This window comes from Haliotis rubra, unplaced genomic scaffold (genome assembly GCF_003918875.1).
Source record: "Haliotis rubra isolate DU_JTF1 unplaced genomic scaffold, ASM391887v1 Scf87, whole genome shotgun sequence".
Lineage (NCBI taxonomy): Eukaryota > Metazoa > Mollusca > Gastropoda > Lepetellida > Haliotidae > Haliotis > Haliotis rubra.
The window spans coordinates 2,338,929-2,366,606 of NW_025767601.1; the positions used below are offsets into that span (position 1 = coordinate 2,338,929).

A 27,678-nucleotide genomic window follows, 5' to 3' on the forward strand; every position below is an offset into this window, starting at 1 on the left:
CCGTTCAAAATGGCCGCCCACATGGGCCGAATTCGGCATGTCGTTTTGACAAATCAGGCCTTATTGAGTAATTGGAGAGTCATCGTGTCTGATGTACTACCAGTAAGTTCGGAACTACTGGGTTTTTAATGTTTCAGGCCAATATGCGTTTTAACTTCCCTATACATTTCGCACGATGTTAATATCGATTCATTCGCAGTGATTCAGATAGGGCATGTCACACTGTGACACTCACAGAGTGTCCTTTTTCCTGTTGTGTGTAAACTGAGAACATCATTGTTGTCGCCATCTACTGATATTACCGTTTGCACCTTTAGGGATTTGGCCATAACAGTTGACATAGCATGTGGTGCAATGTGGATTGTGGAAAACAGAAACTCTTGTGCGATGAACTGCATAGTGGCAATATACATATATAGCCTAATAATATAATGATATTGGGACCTGCTTGTGGTATGTAACGTGGATATAGCGAACAAAACGCGAACTACTATTATGCAGGAAATAATCACAATATGTAGAGTATTTGTTTGCAATGACAACACAAAATTAACAGGCAGATATACATTTGAGCATCAGTGTGCCCTGGTTAAACCAATGTCAACCATTGTTAAACTACCATTGGTTAGTCCAACCAGTCTGCAGATTTTATTTTGGGTTTAAAAGCTCATGTAACTAAATTGTTGCTGAAAATAACTAGACTCTGTACAGTTAATGTGTTTATCCCGAGGTAAAATGCAGTTTTGCAAATGTATGGCTCACTATTTAGCATGTTTAGCCTCATCACTGCTAATTGCTAAGTACTTACATTTCAGAGACAACTTCACTACAGCTGCACATTAGATTCTGACAGCCCAAAGTCATCTAAAGCATTCAACACGTCAACTCCAACAAAAGCAGAAAAGATTAGCAAAGCTATGAAAGCATACATGGAAAGAGCTCAAGCTCATGGTACATAACATTAACATATTCAACTGGAATAATTTCAGTTACCATTTTTAGCATGCTACTTTTTCAGGATTTCGATGCTGTTGTGTTTTTTTATAGGTAAAGAAACTTTCATTGGTTTGATCTCAAAAACATTAACAGCTGATGTTTGTTGTTTCCTTGCCTGGACTCTTGCAATAAGGCTAAACAAAGACTAACCTACACTGTGTATACAGAGGGGTGACCCGTGAAGACCGGGTTAGAATTGGTCTTCAGCAACCCATGCTTGTCGTAAGAGGCGACTAACAGGATCGGGTAGTCAGACTAGCTGATTTGGTTGACACATATCATTGTATCCCATTTGGAAAGATCAATGTTCATGCTGTAGATCACTGGATTGTCTCGTCCAGACTCGATGATTTACAGACCGCCGCCATATAGTTGTAATATCGTACATATCATCTTTTCAGATGAAATGTTGAAGAAGGAGACAGCTGACTATGAAATTGGAAAACGACACCTTGCAAATATAATGGGCCTTGACCCGGACCATATCACAGACCGAGATGTGAAGGTATGTGCGCAAAGTTTCATTGCATAGCAAATAGCAGTCATGTTTAGGGCAGTTCCAATAAAACTTATAACCATGATAACTTGTTATGCTTGTTATAACACTGTATCATATCCCAATTGCGTTGATCGATGTTCATCATGCTCATGCTGTTGATCACTGGATTGTCTGGTTGAGGCTTGATAATCTACAGACTGCTGCCATATAGCTGAAATATTGCTGAGTGTAGCGTTAAACAACAACGACCACCCTATAACACTGTATTAGTGAGATAATCTGGTGGTCATAATGTTTGACATACAGTTTCCCCAACGATCAAATATCTTCATGTCATCAGAAATAGTATATCAAGAAATCAAGTTAATCATGTTATAAAAACTTATATGGATTAAGTAGCATACCAGTATTTCAGTTCACATAGTAATAAAAAGCATCCGTTGTATATCTTCGTCTTATGTGTTTACAAATGCGTTAGAAGCATTTATTGTATTATTGGTTAATCATCAGCTGTGAAACATTGCAATAACTTATAGTTATTAATAACAATCTTATCATAAACACATGTCATCACCCAAGTATTTACAGTGTTTAAGACACACTTTGTTTACAGCGTGAGAAAACATTGCTTACCAAAAACATATAATGTCAAAAACACATAATGTGATGATCCTCCTAGAATTGGAACTTGTGTTCATCATTTATTGTCCCGTTTTCGTTAAATAACAACTGTAGGTTTGTCAAATTTCTCATTAGACTGCTTACGTATAATAATCGCGTGGTCATCATAGCAGAGTAAATAGAGCAGTATGAAAGAATGGTGTCCTCTCACTTCGCCTAATTTTAACCCATTAGGTACGGAAAATCTTTTAGGCAATGTGGGTATGTAACGCCTGGATGATTACTAAGGAGTAGGTGAAGTGGGAATGGGAGCGTCCACATGTAGTGATCAGAGGGGTGTTCAAAGAATGACAAAATGCAAGGGACCTTTTTATATATATTTAATACTTTATACACATCATTAACATATCATTAACACATGTCCCACTCAATCACACATAGTAGATGAGTTATACAACATACAGTTTCTGTCATTAACACATGTCATACTCATGTCATACATTCAGTCACATTCACTCCCAATCACCAAGAAGATGAGCAACAGAGTCTATGTTGTGCATCACTTCGATTTCACCGGCAACCAGTCTATCTTTTGCACGTCTCAATCGGTTGTTTTGCACGTCTCAGTCTGCAAAGTGGTTCCATTCAAGCTTATCCCACAGGCCCTCATCTACCCAGGTCAAAGAAATCATTTTTGAAACTGTTTGTACAATATTGTCGATTGTCCATATACATTTGTATATGTGTTAATAGGTGTAAATTGATAATTGATTGCATTCAGGTCAAAGAATACAAGACTTAATGTTTTACAGTACCTTAACAGCGAAATTCGGTACAGCGCTAATATACTGTCTCATTTTATTTCTGTTTACTTGGTACTTGTATCCGCCGATGTATGAAAGATACTGACACTTGTACATTCGCCATTGCGATAATGTAACATGGTAAAAATAGCCTGTCTGATATATTTCCACATATCCTGCTCTAAATTTATCTCCAAGTTACCTAAAGCTTCTTTAACATCTTTAGCTTCATTTATGTTGTTTTAAGAAGTAATGGAGTGCTGGGAGAAGGGACACCCTCACTTGGGAACTTAGCCTGTTCCAGTGAGACTCCACGGTTCAGTGATTATAGATATTAGGCGTACTGATATGTCTGCTCATTAGGCGTTTGGGGAAATATTTAGCAGGAAATTTATGCGAAGCGGGTATGCACCGAAAGAATCTGGTAGGATTGTGATGTCCTCATATATCGGTATGTTGATATGCAAGGTGAGAGAGCTCCTGACATTGTAGTGCCACCTTTAACCATGTTAATACAGCTCTTTGTCACAGTTCACAAAGCTTTCGTAGTGTTATGACATTCGTAAGCCTATTGTAAACTACCAGGTTGTGACAGGTTGTAACATTATGAATTCTTTGTGGATTCAGTTCAAACTCAATACAGCAGCTAATCAATTCAATTCAGTCACAATGCAGCAGTGAAACAATTCAGTCTCTCCCCATGCAACTTTTTTCATCATATTGGTTTGTTACTTTTTGTTTGACCATTGTTACCATGGTGATCATTTCTGATTTTGACCATTTTGATATTGTTCTTTGAATTTCATGCTCATAAAAACTGATGTTGTGTTATTTTCAGGAATCGATCCGGTACCTGCTGCCATCAGGACTGTATGACCAGTCTTCAAGACCTCTGATGAAGGTGGGACTTCTTTCTGTCCTCTTACATTAGAAATGGAAGCTTTACAAAGTTAATGGATTGAAATTTACCTGACATGAGCCAGTTCCATTATACATATCTGTATTATATATATGACAAGATAGGCTTCTTGATGTTTAGGAAAATGCTATTGTATGTATTCTACATCATCATCATCATCATCATCATCATCATCATCATGTCTTGAACCAGTAATGATAATGCTGATAAGTCATAGTGAGCCCAAATCCTATTCCCATGTGAATACACATGGGACTACATTATTATTACCCTGCAATCTGGATTTTCTTTCTCATCTCGGTTGAGGTGGGGTAGCAAAGTGGCTAAAGCATTTGCTCGTCATGCCGAAAACCCAGGTTCGATTCCCCACATGGGTGCAATGTGTAAAGCCCATTTCTGGTGTCCCCGCCATGATATTGCTGGAATATTGGTAAAAGCGACATAAATCCAAACTCACTCACTCACTCACTCTGAGTGTAATATCATAAAATAGAGTTCATGCATATTTTCATATACTAATTAATTGAGTAATGATGATATGTTTAGCATATTTTTGTGAATACACAGCTTATCTTGTGCTCTGTATTACTGTAATGTAATGAATAGTGGGTGGTCTGGTGATTAAACTTATTAACTTTAAGTGTTAGCTTCATGGCCTTGTTTCTGTTGCTCATACTGAAGGGCGATGGGGTAGCCTAGTGGTTAAAGTGTTCACTCGTCACGCCGAAGACCCATGTTCGATTCCCTACATTGGGGCAATGTGTGAAGCCCCATTTTGGTGTCCCCCATCATGATATTGCTGGAATATTGGTAAAGGTGGTGTGAAACTAACCCACTCTCCCATACTGATACAATGAGCAAGGTATCAATTTGCTTGGTATTACTTCCTGTCATATGGTTTGATTATTGCAAAACCAAACTCACTCAGACACTCACTGAATATCATAAAACATTGCCACCACATAACAGCTTAACCATACTGAAAGTGCCAGGCTAGTGATCCAGCGAGCTTTAGGTGTCGGAATCGAGCCCACCTGTGACCGGGTGTAAAAACCTCGGAGTCAACTTTGTGTGCAGACTCTTTCAGTGTTGTCACAACCCCTAGTGTACAGTACACATCCCTGTGCACTTAAAAGAACCCACGAATCTGTTGGTACATGACCAGATGGTGGCCACATGAATACGTGCAAACACCAAGTTGCGGGTACAGCAACGTGCAGTGAACTTGGACAAAGTACTGTGACTATGTGTCCCAGTCCACCCAGCTGTGAATGGGTACCTCGTTAGGATGAGAAGGCCACAATAACTCGGTGCGCCTAGTGGCTGCAAGAGTTGTATACTCCCCAGGGAGTTGAGTTTGATAACACGATGTGCTGTTGAGACTGACATCCAATGATCGAGGCGAAAAATACCAGCACCTTGAGCAAGCACTAGTTGCCTGGATATGTGCGCTATATAAATATCATATAAATATCATATAATAATAATATGTCTCCTCATTTGTGATCATCACTTTCTTAAACTACTCTTTCAGCCACCTCAAAAAGTCTTTCCTAAACGAAAAGGTAAGTTGAATATCATAAGTCAGAGACGTAATGTGTACACGAGATGGCTTAGCGTCTCTTGTACGTGAGGCTGGTTCGCTCTGCGGCACTAAGTAAAGCGCTTGACCCAAATGAAATCAATCACCGTGGAACCAACTTGATTGGATGGGAACATGGCGAGAGGTAATGATAACAGAGCTACAGATAACTTTTTGGGTTATTGAGCTATGTACTCACTTGTGTTCATCTCAATTGGGTATCCTCATCACATTTATTGAGTATTTACAATAGTTCAAGTGTACTTGTACGCAATAGGCTTAATAGGAATTGAGTTTTCACATAAATATTTGTGTAATTTACGCAGATACGCAACTTATCTGTACCTCTGGATAAGTGTCAAAATTGGTCTTTAACAATGAGCTCCATGAAGATTCCAGGCTTGGGCTGGGTTTCAGCAACCCATGCTTGTCTTAACCAGTGACGAATGGGTGGTCAGGCTGTCTAAGATCAGGTTGATGAATGTCATAGGTAGATGCTCATGATGTCAATCACTGGATTGCTTGGTCCAAGTTACATTACCAACAGGCTGCCATCATATAACCTGAATAGTTCTGAGTGCAGCATTAACAATAAACAACCGATGTGAAATAAGTGTGATTGTTAGTTTCCATTGATAGTTTTTGAAGAATTAACACGACGTGAACATAGCATGTATATTTATTTGACAAAAACATTGAACTCTTCAAGATTTCCACCTGCATTCCACGAGCAAGATTTGTAGCTTGTCAAAGAAATAAAACATGTAATTGTCATCCCACATTTGACGACACAAACTTCCCAGAGTCTGTCATGACATTTCTCTCACTCAGATGCTCAGTTCGGGATGGATGGACGGCCTTTCCATGCATTCTTCTACACCGGCAAGCCCCAGTTCTATGAGCTTCTCTACGTGAGTATGTTGTTGGTGAAACACAGGAGATCAGGGTTTTGTTGATGATATTAGGTCCCAGTGTATTTAGCATATGACTCCAGCAGGCCCTTATTCTCAGAACGTTTGTAGCCCTAAGAATTCTTAACTTTGATCGTAGACAATGTCTTAGGAGGTGAGGTGAAATTGGGTTTAACGTCATGCTTGAGAATATTTCGCTCAAATGACGAAGTGCATGTGTGTGTATGTGCGGCTGCTTGTACTAGCCCAGACTTAAGCTGGTTTTATAGTGCTAGCCCACTGAGATACCATGCCGCAGTGAAGCATGAATACCCCACTCAGACACATTATACTGACTCGAGCCAACCAGTCCTTGTTGTACCCATTAATGCAGAGCGCCAGGCAGGGACCAACAAGTACCATATTTTAATGTCTTATGGTATGACATGGTTGGGGATCGAACCCGCGACCTTCCGCTCTCCGGGTGGACGCTCTAACCACTACACCACAGAGGTGATGGCACTACTGTGGGGTAGCCCAGCGGTTAAAGCTTTGGCTCACCATCAAGTTAGTTACATGGGTACTATATTTTGTCCATTTACAAGTGTGTCACTGGTGCCTGACAACTAAATATTAACTTTTTTGAGAGGCATTTTTAGAATTTGGAGAGTCAGATAAGGACATACTGTATGGAAGAACAACTTCTTTATTCTGGTGATGCACCATTTCGATACAGATTCTTGTATGACCTGCTTGACAACGATACAAGAATCTGTATCGAAATATCACATCGCCGGAATAAAGAAGTTGTTCATCAATAAGGTTTGTCCTCATCTAACTAAATATCTGTGATATGCGATTATGTCTGATTCAGAAAGTAACATGGAAGCTTGAGGTTCTGAAGAAAGAAGAAGACAAACTCCTTAAACTGGGTGCCTTGTTTCACGAGATTGAAGAGAAGGCAAAGAAGTTGTAAGTACCTTTGTTCTAATTCAAGATGTTACATCCTTTGACTTTTCAGGTTTCAGTGATTCAAACTTTGTGCAACAACAGGGGCGGTGGGGTAGCCTAGTGGTTTAGTGTTGGCTCGTCACGCCGAAGACTCGGGTTCGATTCCCCACATGGGTACAATATGTGAAGCCCATTTCTGGTGTCCCCCACCGTGATATTGCTGGAATATTGCTAAAAGCGGCGTAAAACCATACTCACTCACTCACTTGTTGAACAACAACAAGAAACGGGATACAAGCACCTGAGAGGAATGGCTGATAATGGGTGATAGCGCAGGTGTCCTGGTTGTTGACAGGTTGATAAAAGCTGCCTTGGGGGCCAATTCCTACCTTGCGAGGACTGTCGTAGAAGAGATCCCCAGTACTCACAAACAGTTGTAATCATTGATCTAGTGATGTTAGACATTATGGATGTCAATGCACAAAACAGTATACTGAGTTAATAACGAAGTCAAAGAAACCACTTTAGTTCGGGACCGCCTCTGTGGTGTAGTGGTTAGAGCGTCCGCCCGGAGAGCGGAAGGTCGTGGGTTCGATCCCCGACCGCGTCATACCAAAAGACGTTAAAATATGGTACTTGTTGGTCCCTGCCTGGCGCTCTGCATTAATGGGTACAACAAGGACTGGTCAGTTCGGAGTCAGTATAATGTGTCTGAGTGGGGTATTCATGCTTCACTGCGGCATGGTATCTCAGTGGGCTAGCACTATAAAACCAGCTTAAGTCTGGGCTAGTACAAGCAGCCACACATACACATACACACACATGCACTTCGTCATATGAGCGAAATATTCTCAAGCACGGCGTTAAACCCAATTTCACCTCACCTTTAGTTCGGTATAGGCATTTTGACTGAAATATTTAGCAAGTGTCTGAGACCATTTCGTCATATATGTCAGTTCGTTATAAGAGTTTTTAGTTATAAATGTTGTGTATTATATTTGAATATGAAAACATGGAATCAACCATGTCTTTGAGTCTGACCACCCACCCGTGAAGAACTGGGTTTGAATTGATCTTCAGTAACCAATGCTTGTCGTAAGAGGCTACCAACGGGATCGGGTGGTCAGGCTCGCTGACTTCGTTGACATGTCATTGCGTAGATCGATGCTCATGCTGTTTATCACTTGATTGTCTGGTCCAGACTCGATTATTTACAGACAACCGCCATGTAGCTGGAATAAAGCTGAGTGTGGCTTAAAACGAAACTCACTCACTCACTGACCACTCTGTTGGTGTAGTACCCCGTTATGGTCAGGATAGGCTGCTGGGGTCACATTTTCTGACCCGGAATTCTATAGAGGGATGTCTACCTTGAAAAAATATTAAATTCCTTCCAGTAAATATATAGTCTGACACAATTCTTGCCCAAGAGTTCTGGGTTTTTTCAACAGAAGAGGGCTGGTTTCTCAGCTATTGACTTGGATTTGAATACCTTCAATGTGGAAAGTAGGGCTTCATTTAAGGGCTGGAATTTGCATCAGACACATATTGACTTGAAAACCTAGTTGCACCACACAAAACCAGCTGCTCCCTGGTATTCTAAATTTATCAGAGTTGAAAGATTGGCCTGTCTGCTGCCATAGATTAATGAAGTATTGATCTTAAACATACTTGGAACATGAGCACATAATCTTTAATTACAATCAGTTTCATAAAAGTATTCACACTCATTACACAGAGATTATTGATGTAGTATTTTAAATATAACTTTTATTGAATGTTGTTGTGTGAGTGAGTGAGTTTAGTTTTACGCTGCTATAGCAATATTCCAGCAATATCTTGGTGGGGAATGCAAGAAATGGGTTTCAAACATTGTACCCATGTGGGGAATTGAACCCGGGTCTTTGTTTAAAAACCAGACTATACCACTGCCCCACTGATACCAGGAACATTGCATCTGAGACAATATGGCTCAATATATGCAAGATTTAAGCCCTGGGATTAATTTCGAATTTGACCTATTTCATCTAAGAAACATTTTTTATGAAATTAGAGCTGGGGTTAAATTCGAGAGAAGGTAAAATATAACAAAACGTTCTTTTTAAGTTTTAATGGAACAAATGTTATTCCGTGAGCAAATACAATCATTTTTTCAACATAACTATTATAATTTGAGAGAACTCTTTTAAAATTCAAACTGTTGCATTGGAATCAGGGCTTCGGTCATTGATCCACCTTTTGTAACAAAAAGTTCAATATTTTGGGGGACTTCGCATTTTGGAACATTCACATGATTTTTTAAGATCACCATAACTTTGAGAATATGACCATCCATGCAAATGCCCAAGACCAGGGTAAATCTGTTCTTATCGTGTCCAGTAGTGAGCCCATCTCAGCAGTGAGATCACTCTAAAAGTAATTTCAAATTTATGGCTTAAATTTCAAGTTATTAAACCCATGGGGTTAATAACGACAGGGCTTAAATACCAGGATTCCCGGTATGTTTACTTGTTAATTAAATGAGTGTTATCTTGGCATTGAATGATTGTAGATGTTGACACCAGGAAGACTGTACCTGATACCACATGGCTTGATTGTTTAGTTAGCATACTGTTTTAAACAACCAAATATAGTGAAGAAATTGAACTTATAAATTAGATACTTAAAGGTTTTGCCCCCAAAACTTCAAAGGATTATTTCAGAAGAAATTGGAGAACACCCGTGTTCATAACAGAATGGATATATCTGTATGAGTGAGTTAGTGAGTGAGTAAGGTTTTATGCTGCTTTTAGCAATATTCCAGCAATATCACGGCGGAGGACACCAGAAATTGGCTTCACTCATTGTACCCATGTGGGGAATCAAACCCGGGTCATCAGAGTGACCAGCGAACGCTTTAACTACTATGCTACCCCACCACCCTGTTGTTGTGTGAACAAGTAACGATTATTCAGACACAAATCTGAAGAATTTTGAAAGCACTTGGTGCATTTAGAAATACATATGACATTTATTGACACAAACGTCAACTCCAAACATGTCTTGTGGATATCGGACTTCATAACAGAACGCCAGCAGTTTGTACGAGTGAATAACGTCCACTCATCCATCTAAACCACTAACACTGGCGCCCCAGAGGGTTGTGTGATGTCCCCATTGTTATTCACCACCTACACGAACGACTGCTCTGCTCAGCAACCCGATTGCTCCCTGGTCAAATTTGCTGATGACGCCTCTCTTGTTGCTCTCATAACTGGTGCTGAGGACAACTACCGAACAGAAATATCAGACTTTACAGACTGGTGAGAGACACTACCTACAGTTGAATGTATCTAAAACCAAAGAGATGGCAATAGACTTTCACATGAAGAAAGAGGCATTACATCCCGTGACAATTAATGGTACGGTAGTTGAGAGCATCACAGAGTATAAGTATCCGGGCACTGTCTTAGACAGTAAGCTCAACTGGAACGCCAACCAACACCAACGCCTTGCACCAAGTGCCAGCAGAGACTGTTTCTCATGCGCAATCTCAGATCTTTCCAAGTGGAGACAAGAATAATGCTCTCATACTACAGGTGTTTCATACAAAGTGTCCTGACATTCTCCATACAAGTCTGGTATGGTTCTCTATCAGTGAAAAAACAGGAACAAGCTGAACAAGATCCTGAACATCAGCAGCAAGATTGCCGGGACACCTGTACCCAGGCTAGATGACATCCACCACAACAGAGTTCTCTCCCTTGCTAGCAAAGTAGTAGCCGATCCAACACATGCCCTCAACATGAAATATGTCCTCCTGCCATCAGGCCGCAGATATCAAGTGCCAAAACTTAGAACTAAACGTGCCAAATGTTCTTTTACCCCTGTTAGTATAGCCATTTTAAATGACTCATCAGACTAATTTTAGCTACCTAGCAGTGTGTATTGTTTTAAGTATTTTTATTATTATTATTATTATTATTTTTCAATGATGGGCACAAGGGTACATGTCATATGTTGATAAATCGAATACCACACAGTAATGAGAGTCGCAATTTTTGTACCTTTGTTTGGTAAGCTCAAAAATTAACCTTGACAATAATCAGAAATATTTCAATGATAAAGTAACCATGGCTCTCATGTACTGTTTATCTGCAGACCTCTCCATGAGAATGAGTGGATCAGCTATGACACCTTGAAGGCAAGGGTAATGGAGGACATCAGCCAACAAGATGTAAGTCTGTCATTTTCTGGTGTATTCTGACCGTTATAGTATGGATTAATTTGTCACATGATGTGGAAACCAATAAGATTCCAGGATTCTTCTTAGAGATGTTATGGTGTGGTATAAGATGTAGCACTTACCTCTTTACTTTAGTATGGCCAGTTCCTGAAGCTGATGACCAGGTTTGTTGAACATCCGCTTGCCCACAAGGAGGCCAAGTACATCATGAAGTTCCGGCAGCGGCTGAACAGACAGAGCTTTGGAGACAAGATTAAACCTGTGAGTATGATCCTAGTAATACTTGAACATGCACTGACACCTGGAAGATTGCTGCACAATTTGTCTCAATAAATATGTTTACTGGTTGATCCAGTGAGTATTATCTTGGCATTGAAGGAATATAGATGTTGACACCAGGAATGTGTGAGTTTAGTTTTATGGCGCTTTTAGCAAAATTTCAGCAATATCATGGCCGGGAACGCAAGAAATGAGCTTCACACATTGTAGGAAGGCGTTTCCTATTCTCGCGGTACTTACGGATATCAGCTGAAAAAATAACAAACAATTCTTATCGTATTCATGCTTGTTGTTTTTAAATGAAGGGCCTTCTCCTCTAACATCTACATCTATCCGCTGCCCGATCCATCAGGTGAATTACCACTCGTGAGCCCGGTGATAAACAATGCCATCCGCCATTGACGAAACGAGGCTTCTCCCATTCTCGCGGTATTACCAGGAATTAACGTTTTTGAGTGTATGTAAGAGCAATCCTGCCGGAAAAGGCGGGTAAAAGTAATGATATGTCCAAGTTGGTATAAACTCCCCAATATTCGTGACACTGCAAGATTTTGATCACTCACAGACTTGGGCCACTTCCTAGTGGAAGTCGGTGATGTAAACAACCTCTAAGTGCCGCGCATTGACGATTTCAGAAAAAAAATGTGTTTACAGCGAGAATAGGAGACGGACCTATACCCATGTGGGGAGTCAAACCCGGGTCTTTGTCGTGATGAGCAAACACTTTAACCACCAGGCTACCCCACCACCCAGTTGATACCAGGAAGATTGCACCTGAGACAATATAGCTTAATAAATAGGTTTACTGGTTAATCCAAGTGTTTTTCTGTTATGAATTACTTATATATGGTGACACCAATAACATTGCACCTGATAATATGGCTCAATAAATATGTTTACTTGTTAATTCTGTGAGTGATATCTTGGCATTGAATGATTGTAGATGTTGACACCAGGAAGACTGTACCTGATACCACATGGCTTGATTGTTTAGTTAGCATACTGTTTTAAACAACCAAATATAGTGAAGAAATTGAACTTTTAAATTAGATACTTGAAAAGTTTTGCCCCCAAAATGTCAAAGGATTATCTCAGAAGAAATTGAAGAACACCTGTGTTCATAACAGAATGAATATATCCGTATGAGTGAGTTAGTGAGTAAGGTTTTATGCTGCTTTTAGCAATAATCCAGCAGTATCACAGCGGAGGACACCTGTGTTCATAACACTAACAGAATGAATATATTCATGTGAGTGAGTGAGTATGTATTTACGCCGCTTTTAGCAATATTTCATCGATATCACGATTGGGAACACTAGAACGTGAGAATTCAAACCCCGGTCTTCAGTGTGACGAGCAAACACTTTAACCATTAGGCTACCCCACCACCCTCCATATGAGAGACTCAGTTGTTCTTTCACTTCGAGTAGTGTAATGGTTGCGATTTTACCTAAACACACCTTACTTCCAGTGCCTCTTCATGTGTTACTTGAAAGATAATACTACATTGACTGATGTATGTGTTGCAGCTGAAGACTGACAAAGAGGGGAGGAGTTTTATGACTGCTGAAGGTAACTGATGTTGATCCTATGTCAGTGATTTAAACAAATATGTAGTCAAATCCTGTGAGTTTATTTTTACCTGCACTCAGCAATACTCCAGCCACATGGCGGCAGTCTATAAATAATCGAATCTGGACCAGACAACCCAGTGATGATTTTCTGTTTGAAAATGGTGTTATCAATAGTATCATACATAAAATTTGTCATAAAAGTTTTGATTTTCTCATGCAATACACAAAATTAGATTTTTAATTCATAGGCTTCTTCTAAATTATGTTCAGGATGCTGTTTTGTTAGTAACCCATGCCCAAACATGTCACCACTCACCAGTGGTATGAAATATATTGATGTCTTTCAGATTTGTTTTGGCGTTTTTGCTCAAAGTTATTTCTCTGATATTTGTCGATAATCCAAATTGCAAAACCCGGGTTAGAATTGGTCTTCAGCAACCCATGCTTGTCATAACAGTCGAATAACAGGATCGTGTGGACAGGCTCGCTGACCTCGTTGACACGTGTCCAATTTGCAGAGATCGATGTTCATGATGCTGATCACTGGATTATCTGGTCCAGACTCAATTATTTATAAACCACCATCATATTGCTGCAATGTTGTTGAGTGGTTTAAACAACAAACAAACAACATATATCGATGCTAATGTCAATTACTGTATACTGTATCAATTATATTTTCTTTTTGGTCATTGTGGCCTTTAACGACATGCTAACAGCCAAATGAACAATGGATTGGTTTACCTTCTGTTTAGGTTATCGTAAAAGCGCTGTGGCTGCTGTGACCGTACAAGGACATGGTTCAGGGCAGGTGACCATCAACGGTTCAGACTTGGAGTATTTCACTCTCAACATGCACAGGTATTTTTCTGAAGACATTTTGGTTTTGCAATAAAACTGCTCTCACAAACCACTCACTGCATACTGGTCCGGTCGTAGGAAAAAACGATCGGTAGGAGTCCACCTGAAATGCAAGGTGGTTTAAAAGTATTTCATATGGTGGGAAACGATAGATCAGGCTTTTATTTGGCTTGAATTATTTTTAATCACAATGTTGTAGGACTTAGAGGCCCTGAGTAGATAATTAGCTCTAGTTAGCCTTTTCTTCATTCACATTAAGAGAATCACATTTAGTTGATTATAAATCCTCCATGGTTTATCATTTGTAATGGTTATCAGGTTTAGTTCTTTGTTTCGGCCAAAGGTGTTTCAAATTTAGTTGATTAGTTTTCAGTTACATTTTAGACAAGCTCTGCACATGTTGATTCCACAGGTATGATGCCATCAAGTAGTCAACATATCAGAACTTTCACCCAGAATGTGGTGAGAAAAAGTCCCGAGCATCTCATGCTTTGTGTAAGACTCAGCTTACATATAAAGCAATAAATGGATTCAACAAATTACTTAGCACTCAATAGATAATGTTTGAAGTAGAAGTTCTAACGATATTGTTGGGCCACAGTGCAGTCATATATTATATGCTATCAGGCCTGGAGGTGCGGTACAGCGCATAGATTTCTTAAGTTGATATTCTTCTTTTGCAATTGAATCACAACCCTGAATCATTCGATATTGTGGAACACAAATATGTAGGCCGGAGATTTCTTTGAATGTTGTGCTATTTATAGTAGGGATGGTAGGGTAGACTAGTGGTTAAAGCATTTGCTTGTCATGTAAAGGACGCGGGTTCGATTCCCCACATGGGTAAAATGTATGAAACCTGTTTCTGTCGGCCCAGAATCATGCTCACTTACTCCTTTTGTACAGCTGGGTACAATGTGCGAAGCCCATTTCTGGTGTCCCCCGTCGTGATGTTGCTGGAATATTGCTAAAAGCGGCGTAAAACCAAACTCAGTCAGTCAGTCAGCCTTTTGTACAGCACACCAAAAAAAGATGGTTGTAGAACAGGGGTTTTTTTCAGCATTTTTTATGTTGTACACAATATAACTTGTCATTTAACAAATGATATGTATCATTAAACAGTGTTAGTAAATCGATGTGTTGTATCAGGGGCCATGTATCTGGGCACAATCCTGGATTACCAGGACCCACTTACACAGAACGATCTTAGCGCTACAATTATTGTAAATCCTTAAGATCGCGATCTTAGGCTTTGGCTGCAATCGCCATCCTCTTGCACAAAGCGATTGTAGGCTAAGATCATTGTAGTCTGTGGCAAAATGGTTCAAGTTAGTGTCTGTTTCAGCAAATACTCAGCTTTACGTTTGGAGATTGCTTTTATATTGCATAAAAGTGTATGATTCACCTCGACACTTCAACAACACAGAGAAGTCACCATCGATTTAACGTCAGAAACATTGTTATTTGCGGTAGTGAACCACATAACTAATGAGTCAATATCATAAAGTACTATTCCCACCCGGTTCAGTGTTGGAAGAAGAGTGAAACAACATACCTTCTTGATAATCAACAAAAGGATAGTAGTGAAAGGCGTCTGCATGCTATTAGCAATGGCCCTGACCTTTGCAATAACTCAAGGGCAGCTAATCTTAGTTTTTACGCAAGATGGGAGTGGTTTCCCTTTGCATACTATGCCGTTGGCGTAGAGTCTTCAATGTCCAATGTATTTGATGTGACATCGCTGAGCTCACATGTATTTTTGTCGGTCACATTTGTGTCGTTGATTTGGTCTTAGATAGGGCTCCTTGCCTCTAGGCAGGAGACCTATTGTAATCGTTCGGATTATTATTATTATTATTATTTATTATTCCGCCGATTTTTGTACCAAACATAACTCCTAAACCAATGCTCTGAATCGCTTACAAAAAATCACACAGATGTGCACCGAGGTGTAGATATTCCCCTTAAAAATCTCTAGGCTCTAGGCCCAATAGCAAAGGGGAGATAATTCAAAATTAATTCCAAAATTTCAAAGTTTGACAGCAAATATCTCAAGAACTAATGGTTCCAACACTTCCAAATCTCTTGTACAGATGCACAATCGATTCCCAACAATTTTGCCTGGACATATCGAGTCGCTAAAAAGTACCGTTTGGCAGTTATATTTTTAAACTTATCCTATCTCACGACTTGCACCTCTCTCTCTTGCTTCGACTTTTAGTGGAACGACTGTAAACCTTTTTCCATAGGCCTCCTTGTTCATTCGCCCGTGCACTCCATGCTGCTCTCCTTAATTAGCTTCCTAGTTCCTAATAAAGCTTGCAGCATGCTCCAATAATTGCCCACGTGACTACCTTGAATGATCATTCTCTTTCTTGTCGCACGACTGTGTGGACGTGCTGTATATTAGGGACATTATTTCACCCTAACATCATGGGGAAAACTGATAATCAGTCATGGAAAAGGAAAGTTTGTGCTCAATGCAAGACGAATTATTCGTCCCTCGACCCTCACTCGTCTTGCAGTGACTGTATTTGACAATGTAACTGGAACAAACGATGTGGCAAGTGTAATTCACTAAAAGATGAGGATTTTAAGGCCTACCTTCGTGTGTGCTCCCGGAGAATCGCTGAGAGGGACAGGAAATTAACAGAATCTAATCCCACTCCCGCCAAACGTATCAAGTTGCAGCGACAGAAAATCGTACCTTAACACAAGAGAGCGACGTCTGTGGTTCAAGAGGATTTTATGGACACTTCATCAGATTCTTACTTATCTGAGGACGTTCGGCACCTATTATGTACGCATCAATCACCTCCTTCCATAGCGTCAGATCACTTGCGGGTTGGTTGTGATCGACAATTCTTTGTTGTCCCATCTGCACTACCAGGGGAACTTAGATCGACACTATCATCATCCAGATCATTGGTACATATCCCCTCGACTGTCTCAGTTTGTTTGGAGCCTGGCCAACCGCGTTCAACCAGCCAACTGTCCCCCACAGTTCCGGAGGAGCTGGCTACAACAGGGTCGCCGGGGGACGTTCATCATGAATCAACACTTCAGGTTTCGTCACCTAATCGCCGATCCAGATCGCCACATAATTCTAGATCACCACAACGATCTAGATCACCGTGCCGTCACGATCCAGAGCACAACTACGATCCACATTACCTGATCAATCCAGATCCCCTAACTGATCCAGATCACCAAACGGGTCCAGATCACAATTTCGAATCAGATCACCGGACAGATCCAGATCACCTAGCCGATCCAGATCACCGAATGGATCCAGATCACAACTTCGAATCAGATCACCGGACCGATCTAGGTCACCTAACCGATCCAGATCACAACATCGAAGTAGATCACCAGACCGATCCAGATCACCGAACCGATCCAGATCACAACATCAAAGTAGATCACCTAACCAATCCAGATCACCAAATCAAGCCAGATCGCAACTGCAAACCAGATCACCTGTTCGATCCAGATCACCTTATAGATCCAGATCACGATCACAGTTTCCAGTTAGTGCATTGAATCGATCCAGATCACTTTACAAATCCAGATTTACCAACCCAGGTCACCTATACGATTTAGATCACCTTACAGAGCCACTGACCAATCGGGATCACAGTACAGATCCACATCTCATGGCCGATCCTATTCAGATGGTCGAACCAGAGCTCCAATCAGAACCAGATCACCAACTAGAACTACAGCGACCCGGACTAGTTCTTCATATCATACCGGATCACCTAGCCATACTAGGGAATCCAGATCACCGGCTTACCAACCTACTTCGGTACTTACCACGTCGAGATCTCGATACAGTTCCTCTGACCGACGTTCGGGTGATCATTGCTCTGATACCACTAATAGGCCTACAGTCTCTTATGATGTTCCGCCTACACGCTCTGAGAATCCTTCGACTCACTCTAGGATCATCGCTGAGTCATGATAACCTGATAACAATTCCACTCCTACAGCGACTCCGGATCTAAATATGATGATCAGGGCCATAACCTCAGCCTGGAACCAAATACAGCCGTCTACTGTAGCCCATCTGGCTTCGGTAGCTCCTGGCTCTTCCTCTGGTCCACCTCCTGAGATTGATCCAGTCCAAATAGCCATGCCTGCATCTCCCGCTCACTCTGAGTTATCTACCCCTGGGGTAGCTTTGCAGCAGTTGAGACACCTCAGGTACTCCTTTGGATTGTTGAGAAGCTCCAACTTGCCTTGAGTACTTCATCAGATGACCTGGATCACTCTTATACTCTTAGGAACTGGGATTGGTCTACCATCACCCTTCCACCTCGAACTTGTATTCTGAAATTATCCAGTACACTAAATGATGGTTTCAAGAGCCTGAAACGAATTAATTACGGATTCTCTGCTCCCAGATATAATCCTTCTACCTCTCATGTCCACGGCCTAACAAAAATCTCTACAGCTCCAACAGTTGATGAGGATATTGGAACCCTGTGTGGCATACGAGCTGCTTCGCTCTACCTTATTGAGGACCAAGAGTTGGCTTACATGGATTCGGCCGTGAGAAAGACGTTGCCATCTATTAGTTGCGTGATTGAAGCAAACGAGGCTGTTAACACTGCTCTAGAGCATACTTACTCTGATCAAGACGCTTACATCCAAGGAAGCATGACTTTAGCTCTGGACTAGTTCCAAATTGTCCTGGATCAGTTGTCTCATTTTTTGGGCTACACTCTTGCTGTTCGCCAACATGGACCCCTTAACATCTCTTCATGGGAGGAGCGATTTCGCCAGCCTTGGTTTACTGACTCCCTCTTCAATGGTAGCATCCAAGAAGTATCTAATAAAGTTGATAAAGAAACCCACTTTCAAGTCTCGATTGAACTGTTAAAGATACAGAAGTCACAGCTCCAGGACTCATTAAAACAGTGTAGAACTGCACAGTTCACCCTACCAACGTGTTCAACGGGAATTTTTCAATGGAAAGTCCACTCAATTTGCAGATTTCCAGATCTGGCTGTGGCTTTTACCGTCTTCAATTACCGATACATCCAGAACAGCGAAGCTTCCTCCACTTTCAATGAGGGAATCACTACCAATGGAAAGCTACCATTTGGAAATTGCATCCAGGCTCAATGGGATCGATCCGATTCGCCAGCTACAGTTCACCTCCACTTTCAAGGGATCAGACGGTTAGGGTGGCTGTTGATCCATCTCAATAGGATCCGATCATATTGCCGCCACTCAGTTCACCACCAATGCTCAGACCGTTAGAGTGGCTGTTGAACATCGCAAAATTCTTATACCAACTCAGAAACTCCAATTCATCGGGGATGATGTTCAGGGATGTACACTCACGACAGGTGGATAAAAATTCAGCAATGCATTGTCTCCAGGACTGTCTCAGGCAAGAACCTTACGACAGTGGCAGGAGCTACTGGGCCTTCTGACGTCAGCTCAAGCCTTAACATTACAGAGGCCAGCTCCAACTTTGGCCGATACAGCGATTTCTGCGTCCGCACCTTCAAGCCGACAACCCCAAGAAACTAATTTGCCTTCCAGAACCGCCGTCCAGTCTTTCAATGGTGGCTCGACGAACGGAATGTTTGCGCTGGAGTCCCTATGATGCCCTTTGCACTGACTCATCACCTATTCGTCGATGCATCCCTCATGGGTTGGGGAGCTCACTTCCTCGACCACCAAGTGGCCGGGCTGTGGTCATCCGACGAACGGGTATAAACGAGCTGGAATTCAAGATGGTAATTCAAGCCATCTCACATTGGGCAACAGAGCTTCAATCAACCAGTCTGTTGAACCAATCAGACAATTCGACAGTGGTTTGGTATATATATCATCTAGGCTTGACAGGCTCGGCGAATCTGCTACAATGGGCGATCAGGTTCTTCCATCTCATCGACTCACTCAACATCGTAGCCAGAGCCAGACACATTCCGGGGTAAAAAATGTGATCACCGATGCCTTGTCCCGATCCAACCGACCGTCCCCGACAGAGTGGAAGTTACTGCCCCAGATCTTTCAGTCGATGATCTACCCGTTATCACGGCCTCAAATAGATCTGTTCGCCACAAGGTTCAACAACCAACTTCCAAAGTTTGTATCACCAATCCCAGACTCCTTGGCTTGGGACCTCGACGAGTTGGCAATATCATGGGAGGGTCTCAATGCCTACGCGTTCCCCCCTCCAGCTCTGCTACCAAAAGTAATACAGAAACTATTGGCCACCAGCAACATACTACTGCTTTTGGTCGCACCTTCTGGCCAGCAAGAAGTTGGTTCGTCAACCTAAGAAGCCTGGCAGAGCCAAACCCAGTACCGCTTCCCAAGCGGGACGACCTACTTCTTCACCCTCACTCGGAACTGCGCCACGGGTCACCTCAGACTCTCAATCTACACGTTTGACGCATCTTCAGAGGTCTCTCATAGCTAAGGGCTACTCTCGCCGAGTAGCCACAGCTATCACTTCAGCGCATCGTACTTCGACCCGTTCCTTGTATGACAACAAGTGGAAGAAGTTTGAAGACTATTGCAAGCTTAGGGGAATTGCATCTCCCACTTCCACCTCGGCTCAGGTCGTTGCTGAGTTTCTCCAGCATCTCCACACTACTAAGAAACTCAAGGGTACTACGTTGGCTACCTACTTAGCCGCCATCAACTCGGCTTTGGCTACCACCACGGGCATGAAGATTTCCACTGTTCCCGAGTTGCAGAGTCTACTACGCTCCTATAGACTCTCTGACCAGTCCAGGAAGTTCAGACCTCCGGCCTGGGATCTGTCCGTCATCCTTCGTCATATGATTTCTACAGATTATGAACCTTTAGAAGACAAGGACTTCGAACAAGTGACATTCAAGACATTCTTCCTGGTAGCTTTGGCTACCGCTGCTCGTATATCTGAACTGCATGCGCTTGATGTCAATCGGATGCGGTTCGAGTGGAAGAAGCATGGCAAGGCTTTCCTGGGTCTCCGCTGGGACTTCGTTGCGAAAAACCAACTGCCAGGGCAACCGGACCGGATGTTTACCATTCCCCCGTTGTCCACCATTCTTGGGCCTGATGATAATGAAGATTTGACACTCTGCCCTGTTAGGGCTCTACACGTTTCCCTTGCTGCCTCCATGGATCGTCGACGGCTACGGAAGAGCCTCTTCATACCCTTGTCGAACACTTCAAGAACTGAGGTTCCCAGACCATATTGGCCTTCTGGATGCGTGCCACGATCTGCGAGCCTACACCTTTGCAGGGTTGCCTCCTCCAGCCGCTTCCAATCCTCATGAGACTCGTGCACTAGCCTCGACGATGGTCCTCCATAGCAACTGCTCCTTGACCGCTATCATGGAAGGTTGCTTCTGGCGTTCTGATACAGTCTTCTCTTCACATTACCTGCGAGACCTGTCTGTCACGGATGTCCAGGGACTACACCAGTTCGGACCTCTTGTACTGGCTCAGCAGCTTACATCGGCCCAACAACGCAGATGAGGGACGGTTCCGCATTCGTGTTACTACTTCCTTGTATATACTGAATAAAAGTTGAACTGGATCTCAACCTTTTGTTCTCATTATATGGGTTTAAGAACTACTTCACTTGGCCTCCATACCAAGGCATCAGAATACGGCCACCTAGCAGAGGTGTGGCCCTACGGACCTGAGGCACAATCAGTATGACGATGCAGAGGTGTTTGACATTCACGCTTACTGACCTCTACTCCACGGAGCAATTACGTCAGTGAAGTGTGACACTCCCGAATTCCAGTGGATTTCGTTGCGTTCTGCCTCCAAAGTTGCCGGGCACATCCTTTGACTAAGCTTAGGCAAAGGAGTGAGGGTCAATTTGATGCTGCCCGGAACTGAACGTTAAACCTTGGAGATGCCGAAGTTGTGTTTCTCTTTCACCCGCCTCGGTCGGTGTCTGGGGGGCCTTCTTGAAGCAGAGGCTGGCCCGATTCTAGTCGCAAGACTTTAATTACGGGGGTACCTTGTAAATCATGGCGAGGCGAGGCTTACTTGCCGAGTTGCATCCCTTGCCTTGTACAAGGTTGTGACCGAACACCACATCGCTCAGGAGCACCCATCTCCCTGGGAGTCGTTGTGCTTAGTAAGCCAAGTGGTTGCGGAGAACCCACTACAAGCATAGGAGTTGCGTGCATGCGTAACAGGCCTCCCTTGACGGTTGTCATCAGTCCACACAGCTCCAAGACCAGCTGTTCGCACTGTCCAGACAGAAGGGTAATCTGCGGCCCGCCGTCCAACCGTGCAATAAGTGCAAGTCATGAGATTGGATAAGTTTAAAAATTTGGAAATTTTAATGTAAATTGTATATTTATATACTTATCCTATCTCACGCGATGGATGCCCGCCCGGCCTCCCCACTACTCAGATTACAACGTTGGCTCCAAGATGAGAATGATCATTCAAGGTAGTCACGTGGGCAATTAGTGGAGCATGCTGCAAGCTTTATTAGAACTAGGAAGCTAATTAAGGAGAGCAGCATGGAGTGCACAAGGAGGCCATGGAAAAAGTTTACAGTCGCTCCAATGGAAGCAAGAGAGAGAGGCCTGAGATGATAAGTATAAAAATATACAAATATATTAAAACAGTTTGTCAGTTTTTGCCATGTTTTTCAAAAGTCGAGTAGTTTGCTCCCAAGAGAGCTGAGGTCCAACCATCAGCTCTAGACATCCAAAGGATAACTGAGTCCATAACCATAAATATGCACAGTTTATATGGTAGATGAATTATTCACAATTGTTTTGACCCAGAGACCCAAGAACAACTGGAGATACAGCCTTTTAAAGAGGGAACTATACAATAGATAAAACTAAAGCCAAGGAGCCATCATCGTTGCTTGCAACTATATTTTATCATTGAAATAATCTACAATTAGATAAAGTGCCAAAACAAGTTTCTTTCTCATTCTAAATCTAAAATTGAGTCCGACGAGAAACAAGGGTTTTTAATCTATGCATTTTAAATATAAATACACTTGCAGAGGCATCTGAAATTTGTGTAAAAAGGAATTTCACAATAAGAAAAAACAATTATCAACGAAATCTGGTTAAATATTTAACATACTGTGAATAGGTATTTAACAACACATACTACACACATGAAATATTATTTATTATTCATATTATTATATTTGGGATTTTACTCCAAATCTCCCGAACAAATGCATCCTAAACAATCTCTCATTGAAAAACATGAGCAAATCATACATTTAGGTGCTATATCATAAGGAAATTTTGTTTATATTTTATGTTTTAATTTTCATAATTATTAAGTCACTAAATCTAGATCCAAATTTATTGATGTATTTTTTCGTATTTCAGTATTTTCATAAAAGATGGGTAGGTATTTTTGTGATTGCAATATCACATTCTTAGTTCATAAATCAAGACAGTTTGAATGTAGAAATATGTATGTTATCTTCCACATAATCATTTCCTTCAAAGATTTATGGGATTTTTTCCTTGAGGGACGTATGTGTTGTGTGCAGTAACCAGTTCCACTTTTTATTTGCGCAGCATGCTATGCGCACTTGCAGACAACTATAGACAGGAGTCGAGTTTAAGAAATTCATACCTCCACCGTTGAAGAGATTGATCTTAGTTAAGATCGTGATCTTAACTCTATGTCGGCTTACAATCGCCCTAAGATCGGGTTTGTGCAAGTGGATTAGGGCAATTGTATGGTGATTGTAAAGTTGATTGTAGGGTCCTACGATTGATTGTAACTAAGATTGCTCTGTGCAAGTGGGCCCAGATCTTTACACCACTATATGTAACTGAAATTGAGTTTGAGTGCCTGGATAAACCTTTATGTTGCGGCAGGGATAAACCTATGATGCGCTTTTGAGTTAAGGTCCTGTGGACATAAAAAAATACAAGTGCGGCCTAAGTAAATATAATGCAATAAATATTGTTATCGTTTCGCCACAATCACGCAAAAGACTTTTAAGTGCACCAGTTTTAATCCACATGCAATAATATCCCTGATTGGTTGTTGTAATAAGTTAAGCCAATGAAAGCATCTGTTTCTAAAAGTCTTTCATTTGGCAATTTTCAGTTTCGGTTTTCTTCATGATCGCGAATGATCATGTCATGATCAATTACAAGCTTATTAAAACAGTTTATTAACATACAAATTAAGTAAATACACTCAGCTGAAAACTGCAAACACTCAAATCTAAAAGGGACCCACCTAAAATTAACCTGGTGGGGCACTTGGACCCTCCTATCAAGAATTGGGGCCCACCCCCATTTAACCAGGTGGGGCATTGGCCCGCCCAAACAAATTCGTAGGTTTATCCCTGTGCTGCTTTTAGCAATATTCCAGCAATGTCACACAGGCAACACCAGAAATAGGCTTCAAACATTGTACCCATGTGGGGAATCAAACCCCAGTTGGCAGCTTGACAAGCGAACACTTAAACCACCAGGCTCCTAAATGTAACTGGAAGTGATTTATACACAGGATACATTTCATTACGATCTGTCCATGTAACTAATCACCATGATACAATGTTCAATATTTTCAGAGAGCAGCTCATGTTTCCTATCCAGTTTGTCAACATGCTGGGGGGAAATTGACATTGAAAGTCAAGTATCAGGCGGTGGACCTAGCAGCCAAGCCGGAGCAATTCGTCTCGGACTGGCACGAGCACTGACCAGCTTTGTCAGCCCAGATGTGGTGGAGAAAATGAGACTTGGTTAGTAGCTTGTTGATACTGACATCAGATTTGTAATGGATGAAGTGACCTGGGCGGGCAATTTGGGGAAATAATTATTTTGTAAATTTTGAAATTTTTACTGACATAACTTGCTACAAGCAAGGTTAAATAAATCCTGGCATTAGATATTTTATTGAAATATATATTATATATTATGTGATCCATTCTGTCTTAGAGTAATGCTAAGGTTTATCCTTATAGCTGGGCTGTTAACAAGGGATCCAAGAAGGAAGGAGAGGAAGAAGCCAGGTCAAGCCAAAGCAAGGAAGAAGTTCACATGGTATGTACATGGATGTAGAACTCGTGTGAGTGAGTGGAACAGAGAACAAGTGAGTGTTTGAGTGGACCAGAGAGGGTGTTTCTTTGAGCAAGTGTTTGGGTGGAGCAGAGTGAGTATGCAAAATTTATTTCATGGACAAAATTGCCATGTACATATTTGGTGCATTGTGTTTGAAATGTGTTACAATGTTGAAGGAGTGTATAGCTCATAGCCATGCTATTTTGTCTGTTTCAGGAAAAAGAGATAACCCTGATGTGTGAAGTGGAGAGCGAGTGTGATAGTCAAGATTGTAACTCAACCAGAGTAAAGTGTACACATGTTTTATTGTCCTTGTTTTCATGAAATTGTTTATTAAGGAAGCCCAAACTTGTATATACATGACAAAAAACCAAGCCTGTTTTAATTGCTCACCTGTTCAAATACTCTACTCCTACTCGAGTCGACCGCCTCCGTGGTGTAGTGGTTAGAGCGTCCGCCCAGAGAGCGGAAGGTCGTGGGTTCGATCCCCGACTGCGTCATACCAAAAGACGTTAAAATATGGTACTTGTTGGTCCCTGCCTGGCGCTTGGCATTAATGGGTACAACAAGGACTGGTCGGCTCGGAGTCAGTATAATGTGTCTGAGTGGGGTATTCATGCTTCACTTTGGCATGGTATCTCAGTGGGCTAGCACTATGAACCAGCTTAAGTCTGGGCTAGTACACATACACACGCATGCACGTCGTCATATGAGCGAAATATTCTCAAGTACGACGTTAAACCCAATTTCACCTCACCTCCTACTGGAGTCCTAGCTACTCGGACATTATTGTACCTCTGATTGCGTGAGTCATTGAGCTCTCCTTGTCCTATACTACCCATCAAAAGTTTAGACTCACTTAAAGCACTCACTATATGTTATCATAATGTATATACATGTGGTTACATCGAAGATGAATTTCTCCACTAACTTGGGGGAACCAACCGAAAAACCTTATGCAAATGAATTGCTCGAGGATCATGCATCAACTAGCCGAAAAGTATGTGCAAATATCGTGCATGTGAACAGCTGCGTTTTGGTGTAAAGTTTTGTTAAGAATTCGCCAATTTTCACTGAGTTTCATCATTTATTGCTCACGACAATAAACTTTTCAATGTTACAAATTTGTTTTACAATACATCAGTTCATGTGTAAACAGTACCCTTAAACTGTGTAGAATATTTTTCAAAATCTAGTTTAGATCAGTTGACTGAAGTAAGTGGCTACATTTACACTAGTGAGTCTAAACTTTTGATGGGGAGTATAGAAATCAAACAAGCTTGAATCTCATTGTTGGGCCTTGATATTGTTTGTTTGTTGTTTAACAAATAATAATGATAAATAACAGCGATCATGATAATAAATCTGTACACAATGGAAAATAGAATAAGGAGGTTATCGCAGTGTTCCATTTAAAACTATTATGTCAACGAATAAAAACATGACTACACATAATACGACATGAAATCCGATTACAAAATACCAGCATCTGTAGTTAGGCCACCATTTTCGAGAACATGGGGACTTTACGCTACTATAATCTGTTATGATTATCAATATTAAAAAGTGGTAGATATAAACATTCTTTGAATGGCGCTCGCTCACGATACCCTCTCAGATGGAAGAGTGTTTGAGTTAACGATTCCTGGCACTGTGAGGAAACTAAACCGCGGAAAATCCTGAACAAACATGCGGACGCCTACCGAACTACAACGCGCATGTACAATATCAGTCCTATTCACAATGTTGAAGAGTTTCCACACGCGCGTTGTCCGTTAATAATGCATAAACCGCATCGGATGTGAACTAGAGCATTCATTTGCCTGTCTGTTTACTTGTTAATGAAACTTTCAGTAATATCCCAGCCATATGACTGCGGTCTGTAATTAATCAAGTCTGGACTAGACAGTCCGGTGACTGATATGATGAGCATCGACCCACGCAGTACGATGACATAATACCATGTTGGCCAATTCGACCTTACGATTCTGTACAGCGTTACCCATGAGGACAAACGCATTTGTCTTCAAGACCATGGGTTCCTGAATACCACTTAACGATGACTTAACCACTTAACGAATACCACTTTTCAATGGCGTATTGAACGTCATTGTACGCGTGGATCAGACTCAATTAGTGAAAGGCTGTTGTGCCATAGCTGAAATATTGCTCACTGCATTGTTATAAAAAAAAAATCAACTTAACCTTGTCACGAATGACCCTGTTGTTATATTGAAATTATACGTATTCAGAGACTAAGTGTTAGCTTGGTACTCAGTGTCCTTTTCTTTACCGACCGCCTCCGTGGTGCAGTGGATAGAGCGTCCGCCCGGAGAGCGGAAGGTCGCGGGTTTGATCTCCGGCCGCGTCATATCAAAAGACGTTAAAATATGGTACTTGTTGTTCCCTGCCTGGCGTTCGACATTTATGGGTACAACA

At 41.6% G+C, this 27,678-nt stretch overlaps 1 protein-coding gene across 1 annotated transcript; it reads left to right on the forward strand.

The window, feature by feature from the left end:
* On the forward strand, window positions 1-25,545 carry LOC124263172 (28S ribosomal protein S9, mitochondrial-like). The gene is given in 15 exon segments (XM_046697739.1): window positions 1-102; window positions 816-951; window positions 1,398-1,501; window positions 3,758-3,820; window positions 5,373-5,403; window positions 6,252-6,331; window positions 7,185-7,282; window positions 11,402-11,477; window positions 11,622-11,747; window positions 13,295-13,337; window positions 14,095-14,200; window positions 24,750-24,789; window positions 24,791-24,920; window positions 25,143-25,221; window positions 25,456-25,545. Coding segments are annotated over 15 exon segments (1,218 nt in total). The 5' UTR covers window positions 1-9; the 3' UTR covers window positions 25,469-25,545.
* The last annotated feature ends 2,133 nt before the right edge of the window (window positions 25,546-27,678 follow it).